This window comes from Cucurbita maxima, unplaced genomic scaffold (genome assembly GCF_002738345.1).
Source record: "Cucurbita maxima cultivar Rimu unplaced genomic scaffold, Cmax_1.0 Cma_Scf00022, whole genome shotgun sequence".
Taxonomy (NCBI): Eukaryota; Viridiplantae; Streptophyta; class Magnoliopsida; order Cucurbitales; family Cucurbitaceae; genus Cucurbita; species Cucurbita maxima.
Window position 1 is genome coordinate 2,964,464 of NW_019272038.1, and position 18,169 is coordinate 2,982,632.

General features: G+C 36.3%; 3 protein-coding genes across 3 annotated transcripts; all 3 read left to right on the forward strand.

The window, feature by feature from the left end:
* Window positions 1-970: 970 nt before the first annotated feature.
* Window positions 971-2,466, forward strand: LOC111495987 (cyclin-D3-3-like). Its single transcript, XM_023146197.1, has 4 exons — window positions 971-1,507; window positions 1,587-1,788; window positions 1,904-2,034; window positions 2,136-2,466. Exons 1-4 carry the CDS (start codon window positions 1,082-1,084, stop codon window positions 2,373-2,375), a joined length of 999 nt encoding a protein of 332 aa, XP_023001965.1. The 5' UTR covers window positions 971-1,081; the 3' UTR covers window positions 2,376-2,466.
* A 9,021-nt stretch (window positions 2,467-11,487) lies between these two features.
* Window positions 11,488-12,246, forward strand: LOC111496632 (probable carbohydrate esterase At4g34215). Its single transcript, XM_023147124.1, has one exon. It carries the CDS (start codon window positions 11,488-11,490, stop codon window positions 12,244-12,246), a length of 759 nt encoding a protein of 252 aa, XP_023002892.1.
* Window positions 12,247-16,326: 4,080 nt separating this feature from the next.
* Window positions 16,327-17,459, forward strand: LOC111496607 (probable carbohydrate esterase At4g34215). Its single transcript, XM_023147103.1, has 2 exons — window positions 16,327-16,439; window positions 16,494-17,459. Exon 2 carries the CDS (start codon window positions 16,509-16,511, stop codon window positions 17,373-17,375), a length of 867 nt encoding a protein of 288 aa, XP_023002871.1. The 5' UTR covers window positions 16,327-16,439; window positions 16,494-16,508; the 3' UTR covers window positions 17,376-17,459.
* The last annotated feature ends 710 nt before the right edge of the window (window positions 17,460-18,169 follow it).

Sequence of the window (18,169 nt, forward strand, 5' to 3'; positions counted from 1 at the left end):
AAAAAAAAAAAAAATTATTTGAATTTTTCAAAAAAAAAAAAGAAAAAAAAAAAGAAATTTTGTTAATTGGGCTGGGGAGTGCAGAGGCTGAGAAAGCTGAATTGTTTTCACTTTTTGAAATTTGTTTTTATTTTAATTTTGTTTTTTATTTTAATTTATTTTCACGTTGTATCGAACCCTGTGCGAGTGCTTCCTTCCTGGCCACTTTCTCCCCCCCTCTCATAATTAATAATTCCCATATTATTACCTATCAATCAAAAAAAATAATACAAATCATTATCTATACTCTAAGGCCGGCAGATATTATCCTATTTGGACTTTCCCTCAAGATTTTAAACGTGTCTAGTAGGAGAAGGTTTCCACACCTTATAAATAGTGGTTTGTTCTCCTCCTCAACCGCCCAAAGAGGACAATATTTGCTAGAGGTGGATCTGGGGTGTTACAAATGGTATCAGAGCTACTAGACTATGTGCTAGGCTTCTCACTGTTTCCCGAAAGGGGTAGACACGAGGCGGTGTGCCAGTAAGGACGTTTGGCCCAAAGGGAGTGGATTTGTGGGCGGTCCCACATCGATTGGAGGAAGTAAAGAGTGCAAGCGAGGACGCTGGACCTCTAAAGGGGGTTGATTGTGATGTTCCACATTGGTTAGAGAGGAGAACAAACCAAAATTTATAAGTATGTGGAAACCTTCACCTAGTAGACGCTTTTTAAGACAATATTTGCTAGCGGTGGATCTGGGGCTTTACATATAACAACAAGTTAGCATCTTTATTTTCCTAAGATATATATATATACAACGACGGATTTGTATAGACGTGTATGGATAGTTTTCACTCGGCGAGTTGACGTTAACCGTAGTTATGTTAGGGCAGCAGCAGATTGAGTAGTTTGAATACTTTTTAGTGGGCCAAGCCGCAGCTTCTAAAACCTACCAATAAAATCCCCTTCTACCCTTCACTTGAAGCTTACAGCCATGGCTCACCATTGCTCTTCTCCGCCACTTTCCTCTGTTCTCTCTGTTTCCTTCTCTCACGCCCTACTACAATGAACCAGAATCTTAACCTCTTCTTCCAAGAAGGAGATGGCGCCGCCGTATGCGCTTGATGCTCTGTTCTGCCCGGAGGAGCACTGGGAGGACCAAGAACAAGAACAACAACAGCAACAACGTTACACTAATTTAACGAACGAGGATCTGTTCTGGGAAAACGATGAACTAATTTCTCTTCTTGCTCGTGAGAAGCCTAATGAACTCTTTCAAATCATTCAGACTAACTCTTCTCTCGCCGCCGCTCGACGAGCCGCCGTCGAGTGGATGCTGAATGTCATTACCCACTACTCCTTCTCTGCTCTCACGGCTGTTCTCGCCGTCGATTACTTCGACAAGTTCTTGTCGTTTTTTCATTTTCAAACAGATAAGCCATGGATGTTTCACCTCGCTGCTGTTGCTTGTCTCTCTCTTGCTGCCAAAGTGGAGGAGACCCATGTGCCTCTTTTGTTGGACCTTCAAGTATGTTTCCAGAAATCTTAATAACCCATCTGCCAAATCGTCGGATTTTGAATATATTCATGATTCAATCTCTGTATAGGTTGAAGTCAGTAGATATCTGTTTGAAGCCAAGACAATCAAGAAAATGGAGCTTCTTGTGCTCTCTACGCTTCAATGGCGGATGAATCCTGTTACCCCATTTTCCTTTGTGGATCATATGTCAAGAAGGCTTGGATTCAAGGATCATATCTGCCGGGAAATTCATTGGTGGTGTGAACGAACTATTCTCTCTGTTATTTTAGGTAAAAAAATCCATTGCTCTGTTCTAATGATTTGTGTTCCTTTAACGAAAAAAACCCATAAAAGCAAGCAAAATCAGTATCTTTTTGAATCACTCGTTTCTTTATTGACTTGCAGAGTCAGATTTCATGTCCTTTCTTCCTTCTGTAATGGCCACCGCCACAATGCTGCACGTTTTCAAAGCAATGGAGCCCCACCTCGACGTTGAATACGATTACCAGCTTCTTAACATCCTCAAACTCGACAAGGTCCGTATTTCCCATTCTAATTCCGACCCAAATCTCCAAATCAACAAATCGATTTGTCGGATAAGTTATAACCAAGTTTTTGATGCTCTGTTTCAAAACAGGGGAATGTGGAGGAATGCTGTAAACTAATCTCGGATGCATCGAGAAGAAACAGCCACCAATTTAAAAAACGGAAATTTGGGTCGGTTCCGAGCAGTCCAAACGGTGTTATGGACGTGTCATTCAGCTCCGACAGCTCAAACGACTCGTGGTCGGTGGCTTCGTCGGTTTCTTCCTCGCCGGATCCATTAACAAAGAAGAACAGAGCATTGGATCAATGTTTCGTCGACATTCCTCGCTAGATCCAGTTTTTTCTTTTTCGTTCCCGTAATCCTTGTATGTTGAATAAGAATTAAGATCAATATTTTCTCGAATTCTGCAAGTTAAATTGCCTAACCATCTCTGCAGTTTATGCCCAAAAAACGCAGAGATGGTCGGCATTTTATCCGGATGCATAGGACATGAGAATATAAAACAATGAAGAACAGCAGTTTCAGAGCTTCAATGATCTGTTTGATTTCCTCCATGGCTACGATGAACCGATCATAAAAATCAAATTTTTACAAATGGGTTTGGCTGAAAACGAATCAAAATAAAAAATAATTTGAGGAAGAATGAATCAAAGAGAGTTGCTTTTTGTTTGCATGTGAATGGGGGGGAGAGGAAGAAGATTTTGTCGGCCACTTGGGGGTTGAGATTTGCAAGACATGATTTGGGGTTTAACCTGAAAATTTGGTAACGACAGCCATTGTGTTTGAAAAAATGCCTCAATGACTAGGGACCATTGAAGCTTTGGTTGATCACCCACCTCACCATTTCCCAGTCTTGGTTCTTAAAATTGCACCTACCATTTGGACAGTATGGTCCCGTGTTCTTCTGTTTGTCTTCCTAAAAGTACTCACAATTTTGGTATCGGGACAACACACTCTTGTGTGTTAGAATCACAATCACACTCTTATGGTAGTGGGATAACGATTGTGCAACACGTGTTCTAACCCAATAAACAAGTTAACCATATGGAAGTTGAATTTTGCAGACAACCTTGATGTAAGATTGAGCCTTAGGTCACATTTGAGAAAAATATTTTTTAAAAAAATGTAAATGAAGAGATGCGTTGAAAACGGGTAGAAAGAACTGACAAATAATCACATCACTTAGCACATTTTGGGACATTTTAGCTTGCACAAATATAGACATGATTTTGGTGATCAATTACACACTTCATATTGACACAACATGAAAACAAGTAAAAGATGTTTGGAACGGACATGTGACCATGGACAACAAGTTCCGAACAATAATGACCGGGACATCCTATCAAGAGAGGGGGAGTGCTACAAGTGGAGATGGATGAGTATCCCTCTCAACAGGGAAAGAGTTAATGATGGGTAGAGGCATTTATTCTCAAATTTCCAAATCCAACCAAGTCTCTTCCTAATTCAATTCTCATTCCAAATATTTAAATATGGATTGCACAAACAAAAACATTATTAAACAAAAAAACAACTCATAAACGTATTTTAAACGATAGATATTAACATTAAATTCAGATGTATAAAAATGAACGTTAAAAAAGAATTAGAATCAGAATCTAAAAAAAAGCATGATGGAAGTCTCAAAAACCAAATTCAAAAAGCAAATCCATAAAAATGAATGTTAAAAAAGAATTAGCTTTTATTTTGAATCCATTATTAACTTAGGATATGCTTTTTCTTCCACATTCGAAGAACTTTTTCAAATATCATTTAATTTTCTTCGATTTAAAATTAATATTAATATGTTGGGATATGGATCCTATACCTAGATGTGGTAGAGACATATTTGAAAGATATTTAGTAAAAATATGATATATATTTGGTAAAAATTTGATAGAGATATATATGCGTAAGTTTAAATCATTTAGTAAATTGAAACTATATATATACTCGATTAGGCAGTCCTCTAAAAATGTATTATTTCTCGCTCATATTGAAGTCATCAATAAAACCTTTACCCAATATTCTTCCTTGAATTTTCTCCCTCCTGTTATTGTGTTCATCTTAATCGAGTGTCCGAGTGTCTGCTTGTTATTGAGGGATCCTAACAATTGGTATCAGAGCTAATAACGGATATCGATTATAACATAATATTTATTCCATCTTCCCACTCATTATATTGACTAACCCAACATTTTAATTTGAGTCAATGCAAAGGGAAAAGAAAAAAAAGAAAAAGAAATATCAAACAAATTTGCTTTTAAGAGTGATGTTTTTTTTGGGGTTTGCTTTGGATAATGGGAGAGGGAATTTCAACTATAAAAGGATAAAGATATGAATGTTTGACCCTTAAAGACGAGAGAGCCTAGAATCACATACATTCTTCACTCAAATCCTTTTTTTTTTCTTTATATTTTCCTTTTTGATTCATATTCTTTTGAAAAGAAATTATCCCGAGCTTAAATGTTGACATCTTTAATTCCATGTCTAAGTTGTTTTACCGTCAAAGTTTTCATAAAAAAATTATCTCAACTTTGAACTTTGAACTTTGATAAAAAAGAAAGGAAAAGAAAAGAAAGTGAATTTGTTCATTAGAATTTCGCTCTAAAATTGTTAATGCATAATTTTCACTGATTTATACGATTTCTTTAATTAGAAGAATTGATATAATGTGATGTCTCATATCGATTGGGAGGAGAACGAAACACCTTTTATAAGAGTATGGAAATCTTTCCCTAACAGACGCGTTTTAAAGCCTTGAAGGAAAGCCCGAAAGAGAGCCCAAAGAGGAATATCTCCTAGTGGTAGATCTAGGCCTTTACAAATGATATCAGAGCTAAACATTAGACTATATGCTAGCGAGGAGACTGTTTTTCGAAGGGAGACACGAGATGGTGTGCCAGTAAGGACACTGGGCCCCGAAGGAGGGTGGATTTGGTGACAGTCCCACATCGATTAGAGAAAGAAACGAATACCAGCGAGGACGCCGACACATCCTTTGGGGAGGAGAATTAAACACCCTCTTCTATACGGTGTGGAAATCTTTCTCTATTAATAAATTATTATTATTTTTTGTTTTTTTTTTTCTCGTAGTTGATAATTTTTAATTAATTTTTATAAATTTTGAACATATTTCTTTGCTTTGAAATAACTTAAAAAAGGAAAAGATATTCACCTCTTCTTTCAATGTACATTCTTTTTAATTTCTTTCTTTTTGATGTTTTCTATAAAATTGAGCCACGATAATGACAAATATTTCCAAATATATTTTCATTAATAATTGTTATAATTCCTTTAAAAAGATAAAAATTATTAGTTATTAAAATTCCTGTCCCCTAGAATTTATAGAAAACACCAAAAACATGACATTGATGAATATTTTATGGTCGATGTTCGACTAGAGATTTCTTGATTTTAGCTGAAAAAATAGTAAGGAAAATATCCAGTAAGGAACCCTATGGTTGGAGGTCGGAAAATGCACGCATGTGTAATGTTCAACATGACTAACGCGACCTAAATCTATGATTGACTTTCAACTATTCTTTAATTTCCAGATATAATAGTATGCATAGTACTTTTTTACGCACGATCTATTACTCTTAGACTTGGTTACGAGCTTGCAAAAAAGAAATAAACAATAATAAATAAAAATATCATAAATGTATGTCTCAGTAAGTACAATCCATGATTGAACAAGTAATCCATGACTAAATAATCACACAACATGCATGATGTCACACTACTCAAAGAGCCATTCAAGAATATGGTGTAACGAAAAATATATACATGCTTAACAAAATGTTAATATCTCAGGAAACTAGCAATCATATCCATACATGATCATACACGCTCGTGATTGGCTTTTAACGTTCAGCATGACTGATAAAAACCTAAATTCACGACAAACCTTTGATACTCCGTTCGCTCTGAGTGTAGTTGAATGCATAGTAGTTGTAAGGCATAAAAGCATTAGATTCTCTCAAGGGGCTTAGAATAGAAAGGGACAATTCAACACAAGTAGGGCGACCACCCCATTCCATTTAACTTATCTATTTGTAGCCTCTTCCACTCATGAATTCATTGCTTTTGTAGGTTTGTTTTATCTTTGATGGGCTCAAGAGATGATTTAAATTTAGGACCTTGAAATTTTATAGGTAAATTTGGACGGTATGGATTGATATCTGATGACTTGAGTAAAGCTTTCTTAACCGTTGTCTAGCTTCTAAGGATGACTTTAATTTGATTATGTACTCCTTTTTAGTTAAATTGAGCTCACCTCTTAGATCTAGTAGTCTAAAATAGCTAACAACCCAAGAATCAAACATACTCATACCCCATCATACTCCAACTTAACACTTACAGCATTGGTTAGGTGATTTGGCTCGGCCTTATAGACTATTCGGCAAAATTCCACCCTAAATTATTATTCATCAATATACATAGTGTATGTGCAGGCCCTTGCCGCTCAAAGACTTGATTAACTCTAGAGTTCCAAAGTGCGAACTTCTAGTTGTCCCCACATTGTACCACCATAAAAAGAGTATTGTCCCCAAGTAATACACATGTCATGAGTCCCTTAAATATAAACGACAAGAACATACTTGTCACAACTCAAATTTCAAGGTTTCAAAAACTCGCATAGGGACTTATAAGATGAAAGCCGACAAAAATAAAAAAAATAGAAAGACAATGAAAATCAGATAAAGTTTAAATCAAAATAAAAATAACACAAAAATTAAATATAAAATAAAATTCATTTGTAAGACAATGTTGTTCAAATTTATTAGGGAAAAATGAGTTTGGGATACAATTGCAAAACATAATATAAAAGACTCGAAGACAAATTGACATTTCGAAACTACCCCTGTAACCCCTCTTGAATGCTCCTTCATCTCGAACTATAGCCTATAAACACTTGAAAAAGGTTGGGGTAAGGGTGAAATATATATATATATATATACACATAGTAAGCAATCTACTTATAGATTCTTATCGCATCCATGACCTAGCAAGTGACCGTGAGAATCACTCTAGCTTTAGGTGTATTCCTCTTGCTGGACTAAGCAGTAGTAATCAATATTCAAAGATGAGGCACTACCTCCATATACTCCATACCAAGTGGGGAAAACACGGTGAATACTTACTTGCTTGTCATTTATGGGAAATTAGCTGGCAAATCCATTCCATCGGCTATAAAGCTATCCAAGGTTAGGGGATGATACCTCTGGTATGTGCCAACTCCACTGGCTATCCACATGATCAAGGAGGGATCCTCCGATCAAGGAGGGATCCTCCGTGTAGGACAACATTGACTACCTGCATGATCAATGCCCTACCACAAGACGGATCCACAGTGCAAGGTAATCTATCGAACCATCAAGTCATACATCTCTAACTTGCCTCCTGTTTAGCTCAACAATATTGTAATCTATCGAACCATCAAGTCATACATCTCTAACTTGCCTCCTGTTTAGCTCAACAATATTGTACTGGAATGGAAAGGAAAGTGAGGGTCCTCAAACACTATACCAACAATTATCGGCCTAAGAGGCTACCTTTGTTATTTTTGAATGTCATGGAAGTTTGGAGGTTTGTTAGGTTATTTAGTCGTTTTAAATCTCATCTCTCATTTCTAGGAGATTTAACGTAAACATGAATCTGGACCTTTACTCACTACAATCCTAGGGTGCAAGGTCTATTAGGCATTTTAAATCTCATCTCTCATTTCTAGGAGTTTTATGGGCACATAAATTTAGACCTCTAATCGCTCACGATCCTAGGGTACAAGGTCTACTAGAAATGTAAACCATATTAATTGTAACGCTCTAATTTTAAGTGAATTCTCTAGGTCAAAGATGTAAACCATATTAGTTGTAATGCTCTAATTTTAAGTGAATTCTCTCGCATATCGATCACCTAAGTACAAAATTCATAATTTATATTCACCTAAGTACGAAATTCATAATTTATATTTCACCTTAATCATGTATGGGGTATGAGGAGGTCTATTGTATTCTTAAGGCGACTAGATGACTAAACACGAACGTCTAACTCAAGGCTGCTATGTTGACTCTTCTAACTCAAGGCTAAAGGCTACTATGTTGACTCCTCGAGTCTTTCTTAGTCTGAGAGCACTCTTAACTTTGCTCGCTTTCTTAAGGTATTCGCCTTGAACTAGGTAATCGTCTAGTCAACCTAACTCTAATACCCTAACTTTGTACAGATAAACACCCTCTATAGAAATAACATGCCGTCAAATACCTAGAGCTAACACGTACAATATTTGAGAGATAGTGCCTAGCAATCATTCGCCCATTGAAGAAGAGAAAAGGCATAAAATACAACATCCCTCACAAATCTCAAAAGTGGTAATTTCTTACCTCCATATTTCCCAACTCACATGCATATTAGCTTTTTAGCTTTGCAAAATGCATGCTACTCAACCTTACAACCTTACATACTCATCCAAACACGTTCTTTCGAAGTCCTTAATATGCATTTTCTAAGGAATTCTCATTTTCTAAGCACCTAAAGCAAGGAAGGAATTCTCATATGCTAGCCCTTTCGATGGTAAGTGCTCAAAAAAGTTCTAAAATGGAACGAAAAACAAACAAACGGAGGTTGAACAGATTACACATGCACCTACCTACACCCCATGCATTTTCTAACCACCTAAAACAAGGAAGGAATTCTCATTTTCTAAGCACCTAAAGAAAGGAAAGAATTCTCATATGCTAGCCCGTCCTAGCTTTTTCGATGGTAGGTGCTCGAAAAAGTTCTAAAATAGAACAAAAAACAAACAAACGGAGGTTGAACAGATTACACATGCACCTACCTACCCGCGTAAAAAGAGACAATAGCCTATACCCAGACACGCGTAAAAAGAGATAATAGCGACTAGTTTAGAGAATAGAATGATCATAAGTTTATAAATAAGGAATACTATCTCCATGGGTACGAAGCCGCAAAGGTACGAGGTGGTTATGAGAGCTAAGCTCAAAGTGAAAAATATCATACCATTGTGGAGAATCGTGTTCATCTAACATCAGAAATGGAACCATTTCTGTGAACCTTTCACCTTAGAACACTACGCCGAGTTGTGATCAATTTTGGTTCCATTATTTCACACACTATATACAAAACTTCAGCTTCCCAGTTGGAACCAGACATTAAATATAAAACAAAAGCATTCACAGTTCATATTACATTACATAATCCATACTTCACTGCTTCGAATCAGTCATCGTTCCTCTCTTTCCCCTTACCAAAAATCGCATCCTTAGCAGAACGAAGAGTATTCGCCACAGCAGCGGCCGCACTGCCCAAAACCCCACGCCCTTGGCTATCATCTCGTTGCTTTCGAGTTAAATGCACAACCGTTGTCTTTTCATTTCTGGGCTCCTCGCTCTGCCCCGGCGGTGACCGCTCATCTACTGTTTCAACCTTCGTCTCAATGGCTCCTTCTTCATTTATCTTCTCGGAACCCTTCAGACAAGACACAATTAGAGGAACTAAGTTGGGTTATGATCATTAGTGATCGAAGATGTAGGAATGGCTTAATTAATACCTGCGATTGGTGCATGCTGTGGAGCTTCCAACAAAATTCAAACGCTTTACCAAGAACTTTAGAATCGAAATTCTCAAGAGATGTTCATGAGTTTCAAAGGGATGGAATGAAATGTTATAATGATATAATTTGGTTAATTTAGGGATGGTGCGGTAGACACGTACGGGATGTGGTGGCAGCTGCCTAGTTACTTCATGAAGGAGACCCCCAAAAGGTGTAGACACATGGCTATGTACTTGTAATTTCAAGGAACCATCTGGGGGAAATTTTTTTTAGATCCATTCGTTGGCGTGAGATCCTACATCGGAGAGGAAAACGAAATATCCACATTAGAGAGGAAAACCAAATATTTTTTTATAAAAGTGTGGAAACCTCTTCCCAACAACAATGCAATTTAAAAATCTTGAGGAAAGCAGGAAAACCAAAGCTAAAAAATGACAATATCAGCTAGTTTTATACATTTTCTTTCCCTATTTTCTCTTGCATGTTGCTTCACCAATTTGACTCAATTTATGCCGAACATTTTATAATGTTGAATAATTCTTCGCTTGTGTAACAGGTAAAAAAAAACCTAATCGTGGAAAAAGGGGCAAAAATTCCTAATTGTATGTTTGAGAGGAATACCATGGTAACTAAAACGTCTAGCTCTAAAATACCCTACCGAACTTAGAAAAAACTTACTTAGTCGTGGAAAAAGGCTCGAGAATTTCTACTGGTATGTTCTAGAGGAATACAATGAAATAGGGATAAAAGTATCAAAACATTACTAAACTATCACAATTGAAATACTAAAAACTATTTGTCAAAACATCTACTTGTATCTTGGATTTACTTGAAAAATGTTAAATATAGGATGAGTATTTGAGATAGGGGGTGACCTGATTGTTCAGATTAGAAAATGTATTCACATACAATATGTATCATCATTGGTGAAACCTAATTAAATGGTTGTTCCATGGGGTGAATGCATAATACTTTTCTACACGTGGATTACTAACGTGTGCATGAATCCATTACATAAGTATGATATGGACTAGCGCACATTCACACTACTGAAAACCGACAAAAAGGAAAGAAACACAAATAATACCGCATGTATGTGGTCTGATTAAACACATACGAAGTCCCATATTAAAAATCATGTTTTAATGAAATGATGGATATAATACTTCCATATTAGTCATGTTGTAAATTATATACGAGCCTATTTAGGCTCTTCTGGGTATACCTAGAACAACATTTATTTACTTCGTGAATTAAACTAATATATTTTAATGTGAAAAATCCTATCTTTTATTCTATATATATAAAAAAAAGAGACATGTAAGACATATAGAAACAATATAAGAATAAAATATATATATATATATATATATATATATATATATATATATATAGATGGTTGACATTTTTTTTTATACTTCTATATATAGATATATTAGATAAATTAGGTGTGATCCAAGATGATTAAGATCGAAAAACACTCCCAATCCGTCAATATTAACCTATTGAAATTTATTTTAGAACTTAAATAATACTAAAATTAGAATCAAAATGAAGTATAAAACACACGGATCACTCATGAAGGAATGGAGAGGCAAAGATCAATTAAGAAATAAAAGTGAGTGACAAGAGTTTTGTCGGGAGAGTAGTGTGTCTGTGCAAATAGACACACAAAACATTATCTATCGATTCATTTAAAGTAGCTTTTAATTTATTTATACTTTTCTTCTGTGTCTATTTGCATATACACAAGGGGTGAAAATGATTTTGTTGAAATTATCAACCTTGTTGTGTATGATATTGTTTCACCCTTCCCTTTCATGGGCTACTTCTCCCACAAACATATTCATCCTTGCCGGTCAGAGCAACATGGCTGGTCGAGGTGGGGTAGAGAACAATCAAAAGGGGAAACTTGAGTGGGATGGGAAGGTCCCATTAGAGTGTCAATCCGACCCATCCATCCTACGGTTGAACCCTGCACGCCAATGGGAAATTGCACAGGAACCACTCCATTTGGGGATTGACATCGGCAAAACTCCAGGGATTGGTCCGGGAATACCATTTGCTCACCAGTTCAAAGCAAAAGCTGGACAAAAGGCAGGCATCGTGGGTTTAGTTCCTTGTGCTAGAGGGGGCACTTTAATTGAACAATGGATTAAAAACCCTAGCAATCCTAGTGCAACTTTTTACCAAAATTTCATTGAACGAATTAAAACATCAGAAAAAGAAGGTGGGGTTGTGCGTGCTTTGTTTTGGTATCAAGGAGAGAGCGATGCGGCTATGAGTGACACTGCTCACAGATACAAAGACAACTTAAAGAAGTTCATCACCGACATCCGCAATGATATAAAACCTAGATTTTTACCTGTCATTATTGTTAAGATATCCATGTATGACTTTTTTATGAAGCACGATACTCATGATTTGCCCGCAGTGAGAGCAGCTGAAGATGCGGTCCAGAAAGAGCTTCCAGACATCATTACTATCGACTCTTGGGAGTTGCCTATAAACTTTACCACATTTGAAGGCTTTTGCTTGGATCACGGTCATTTTAATACAGCAACTGAGATTGCTTTGGGTAAATGGTTGGCTGACACATATCTGGCCCACTATAGCCATTTACTCTGATCCTATTATGTGTCATTCTTTAATTTCTATTGATTGATCTATTGTTCTATCTCAATAAAATTCTTTAAATCACATCTTTGTTGAGCCCTAACCTACTTAATACTCCACCTTGATTTAATATTATTTGTGAAAGTTTCTTATTTAAATAATTAAAAATAATCCAATTTTGTTCATAAATAATAAGATATAAAAGTAGGGCTACAAGTTTCCCCTAATATGAAACGGTAATAAGCTTCCTTCCTTGTGTTATAATGGAAATAGAGGAACTAGCCCTCTTGGTGGTAATGACTTTTCATGGCGGTTGTTGGAAAATTATTAAATGGAACATAGATGTTGAATGAACAAAGAGGTCGATTGTTGAATTCTTTAGCGAGGTTTAGAGAATTTTGAAGGGAATAAAAATTGCAATCGTTGGATCTTAGTTTTGTCTTGTGTAAATTGAACACAAATCTTATCGGTAGAAACGGTAGCCGACAAGCTTTGATATGAAATTTCTTTCACAAAATCTTTTTACTTAGAAATCAAATATCACACATCGGTTACCGCATAGGCTAAGCCAGCTACCTAAGTCTGCACATCAAGAATAATATATTTAGAGTTTAGAGTAAAATTTATAGTCTACTACTAGGTCAAAGATGCAATGAGAGCTTACCATATATTGTTCATTGAGAATATTTATATACCCACACTTTTCACCTTCTTTTTAAGGTCTTTATATACCCGAAGCCAGACCTATTTCTATGTGTTATAAATTTGAAGAATATCGTCTCATAACTAGTTTTATTTATTTACATTTTTAATTTTTGTGCTCTTATTTTGATTTAAAATTTTCAGATTTTCAATCTTTTATTTTTATTTCACAAATGTTTTACTTTTAGTCAAACTCTCTTAGCACAACTCTGTGACCACCTCAAGAAATGATATTTTGTAGGAGCTATATGAATATGATGCATGTTTTGGGTTACCTAGTAGTTAAAATAACGTATTAGGGCGCGAAGAAGTGAACGTTAACCCTATAAGACAAAGAGAAAAGTTTAACGATCTTAGGAAGACAAAGAGCTACTGCATAGTGTGAGATTCTACCCATGCATTTGGGAGATAATTTAAGGCCTAATACCAAATTACCAATGATCCACCTACCCATGACCATAATTCTAGTAGCCAAGTATGCCTCCGTGCTAATTGTCATGGTCTTACTTTTCAACCGGGTGACATGATCTTGACACGCTCAAAACAAGTTTTGAGGGGAACTTAAACCTCATTCGCATTTTTGCTCGAATTTATGGCTTCGTCTAACCTTATGCAAGGTACACCTTTGCAGACGAAATGCATTTTATGAAGAACCCATGCTTGTTCGGCCACACAAACTGCTGGTGCGTGCAATATTAAATCACCTGTAGCTCTAGTCAACTTGCCTCTACACTAGGTCAAACAATTCACCTTGATCTTGTCTCGTTCGACCACACAAACTGCTGGTGCATGCAATATTAAATCGCCTGCAACTCTAGTCAACTTGCCTCTACACTAGGCCAAACTATTCACCTTGATCTTGCCTCTACTATAGGCCAAGTACTCTCGTAAATAACGTCACATCTCATCACCATCTTGGTTTCCATCGAACGATCCATGCATTGTGATGTTGTCCCACGTCTCATGCCAACTCAACCATCACTACTTGCTTGGAAATATCAATTGAAGCTGACCCATGTGCAGTCCCATCTCTTCAATCACATCCTATGTATTCATCCCTCTAGGTTCTATCGAGACGACTGACCATCCCTTGTCCATGCTAAATTTTTTTGAAATTTGTTCTGAATAGCGGGTGCATAGTCCAACCTTCGACACATCGTCTGGGTAATAATATTCGCACACACGACCATCCAAAATATCCTTGAAAGACCCTTTTCAAAAGAAGGCGCTTGAGACGTTCATCCCACAATAATCGCCCATGTTGTGACACACGTATGTGCAACATGGTAGCTAACTTAGGCCACATGGTCTAAGGATGGTGGAGAGCTGACATCATACTTCTCTATATTACATTGTGAGACATTTCCAATCTTTCTCAAGTGGATGTCATTTTGACGAGTTGTCATATGGACCCGTGTAGCGTTCATCAATTTTCTAATTGATATCAACTTTGGTGAGCTTTCATCTTTTATATAGATGTACTGAACTCCGGAGACACATATCGAAACTCATATCGAAACACCAACTTTTGAGGTTATGACCTAGGGCTCTACTGGGCACTCTTCGAGCTTGTCTTCGACACTCATGTCGCTTCATTCTCTCAAACCTCGCGTATGCCTCAGCTTTGCTTGAATGCACACTCTTGGTGTTTTGGATGATGCACCGTCCTTCTCGGTCGTATCATGACACTTCTCCATCTTAGCACTCACGTGGCTGCATGGGTGCTGCATGAGGTTCGCCCTTTGTTTATCTTGCATGTAGAGGTCGCAACCTACTTTCTCTTAGTGAGGTTGTAACATTCTTTCTTACTTAATCTAGTCATTGACCTTGATGACTCTCTAGGGGGCACAATCGTATTGTTGATTGTGATACTCTTCCGCCTGATGACAACCCGAATAACGGACTGACTGCTCACTTCACCTAGTGACTTGTTCATGTTTTTAGAATGAATACGGAAATTTGCACACTACTTATGGCCTATCCCACTGTTGGACATTCCCTCGGTCTTCGAAATTGGCAACATATGACAAAACACAACTTGTACCATTTTTGTGGGCTATCCCTCCCTCCCTCCCTTAGAATACATTGTTGAACTTAAAAACACCAAGCTCTAGAATACCTATTGAACTTAAAAACATGTCGACGATCCTACTTTTTTTTCTTTAAAAACAAGACTGCTCCTCCATGTATGTTATTATCATTTTGTGCGAAAAAATATTTAAAGATCATTTTATATTTTTTCAATAAATCTAAACATCTATAAATTTGTAATTATAGTGGAACCACTATTGAAATAGGGAAAAACAACATCTTCTAATTAGACTCAACAGAATTCATAAACTAGAACCAACAGATTAAAACATCACTAAACTACTAAACTACCATAATAGAATTCCTAAAAACTATCTATCAACGACATTACTCGATGGGCTCTGCTGGTGCGATCGTCTACACATGAATCTCTTGGATTTACTTGAAAAATGTTGAACATAGGATGAGTATTTAAAATACTAAGTGACCCGATTGTTCGGGTTAGAAAATGTATTCACATACAACATGTATCATCATTGGTGGGACCTAATTTTATGGCTTTTCCTTGGGCTCTACTTCCTCTTTCGAGTAGAGTGGAATGCATAATACTTCTCTACACATGGATCACACACGTTTGCATGAATCTACAATGTCGACTAGCTAACATACACCCTAGGCCAAACTACGGACTAGCGCACATTCACACTACTGAAAACTAACATAAAGAAAGAAATACAATGGGACCATAGAGTACGTGTTATTAATGCATCAAAAAAATTCATCAAATCTAGCTTATTGACGATTTAGGCTCTCCTTGGAACTCCTAAGTTCGTTTTGGTCAAACATCCCCAAGTTTCGTTTCACTTAGTTTAGTTTAACCTATGATGGGGAAGAACGATGTTTAAGCTTATTTGTGGAACCAACCAAACTTATATCTTCTAATATTTTAAGGAATCTAATTTGATGCAAATTATATCCCACAAAAACAATTATTAAAATTTTGATGATTTACATAGATATTTACACATTCTTCAAAATAAAATAAGAAATATAATCTATTTAAATTTATTTACCTCATAAATTAAGCTAATATATTTTAGTGTCTAAATATCCTATCTTTTATTCTATAAAAAAAGACAGGTAAGACCAGATTTGTTAAAAAAATTACGTTGTTAAAGTTTTATTTTTATACTTCTATATATAGATATATTCGACATATTAGGTGTGATCCAAGATTAAGATCGAAAAACACTCCCAACCTGCAAATATTAACAAATTAATATTTATTTTGAAACTTAAACAATACTAAAATTAGAATCAAAGTTAAGTATAAAACATGAGGATCATCAAAAACAGAATGGAGAGGCAAAGATCAATCAAGAAATAGAAGTGAGAGTGATAAGAGTTTTATTGGGAGAGTAGCTGTGTCTGTGCAAATAGACACACAAAAAGTTATCAATTCTTTTAGACAAGAAAAAAGTAGCTTTTAGTTCATTTATACTTTTCTTCTGTGTCTATTTGCATATACACAGGGGGTGAAAATGATTTTGTTGAAATTATCAACCTTGTTGTGTATGATATTGTTTCACCCTTCCCTTTCATGGGCTACTTCTCCCACAAACATATTCATCCTTGCCGGTCAGAGCAACATGGCTGGTCGAGGTGGGGTAGAGAACAATCAAAAGGGGAAACTTGAGTGGGATGGGAAGGTCCCATTAGAGTGTCAATCCGACCCATCCATCCTACGGTTGAACCCTGCACGCCAATGGGAAATTGCACAGGAACCACTCCATTTGGGGATTGACATCGGCAAAACTCCAGGGATTGGTCCGGGAATACCATTTGCTCACCAGTTCAAAGCAAAAGCTGGACAAAAGGCAGGCATCGTGGGTTTAGTTCCTTGTGCTAGAGGGGGCACTTTAATTGAACAATGGATTAAAAACCCTAGCAATCCTAGTGCAACTTTTTACCAAAATTTCATTGAACGAATTAAAACATCAGAAAAAGAAGGTGGGGTTGTGCGTGCTTTGTTTTGGTATCAAGGAGAGAGCGATGCGGCTATGAGTGACACTGCTCACAGATACAAAGACAACTTAAAGAAGTTCATCACCGACATCCGCAATGATATAAAACCTAGATTTTTACCTGTCATTATTGTTAAGATATCCATGTATGACTTTTTTATGAAGCACGATACTCATGATTTGCCCGCAGTGAGAGCAGCTGAAGATGCGGTCCAGAAAGAGCTTCCAGACATCATTACTATCGACTCTTGGGAGTTGCCTATAAACTTTACCACATTTGAAGGCTTTTGCTTGGATCACGGTCATTTTAATACAGCAACTGAGATTGCTTTGGGTAAATGGTTGGCTGACACATATCTGGCCCACTATAGCCATTTACTCTGATCCTATTATGTGTCATTCTTTAATTTCTATTGATTGATCTATTGTTCTATCTCAATAAAATTCTTTAAATCACATCTTTGTTGAGCCCTAACCTACTTAATACTCCACCTTGATTTAATATTATTTGTGAAAGTTTCTTATTTAAATAATTAAAAATAATCCAATTTTGTTCATAAATAATAAGATATAAAAGTAGGGCTACAAGTTTCCCCTAATATGAAACGGTAATAAGCTTCCTTCCTTGTGTTATAATGGAAATAGAGGAACTAGCCCTCTTGGTGGTAATGACTTTTCATGGCGGTTGTTGGAAAATTATTAAATGGAACATAGATGTTGAATGAACAAAGAGGTCGATTGTTGAATTCTTTAGCGAGGTTTAGAGAATTTTGAAGGGAATAAAAATTGCAATCGTTGGATCTTAGTTTTGTCTTGTGTAAATTGAACACAAATCTTATCGGTAGAAACGGTAGCCGACAAGCTTTGATATGAAATTTCTTTCACAAAATCTTTTTACTTAGAAATCAAATATCACACATCGGTTACCGCATAGGCTAAGCCAGCTACCTAAGTCTGCACATCAAGAATAATATATTTAGAGTTTAGAGTAAAATTTATAGTCTACTACTAGGTCAAAGATGCAATGAGAGCTTACCATATATTGTTCATTGAGAATATTTATATACCCACACTTTTCACCTTCTTTTTAAGGTCTTTATATACCCGAAGCCAGACCTATTTCTATGTGTTATAAATTTGAAGAATATCGTCTCATAACTAGTTTTATTTATTTACAT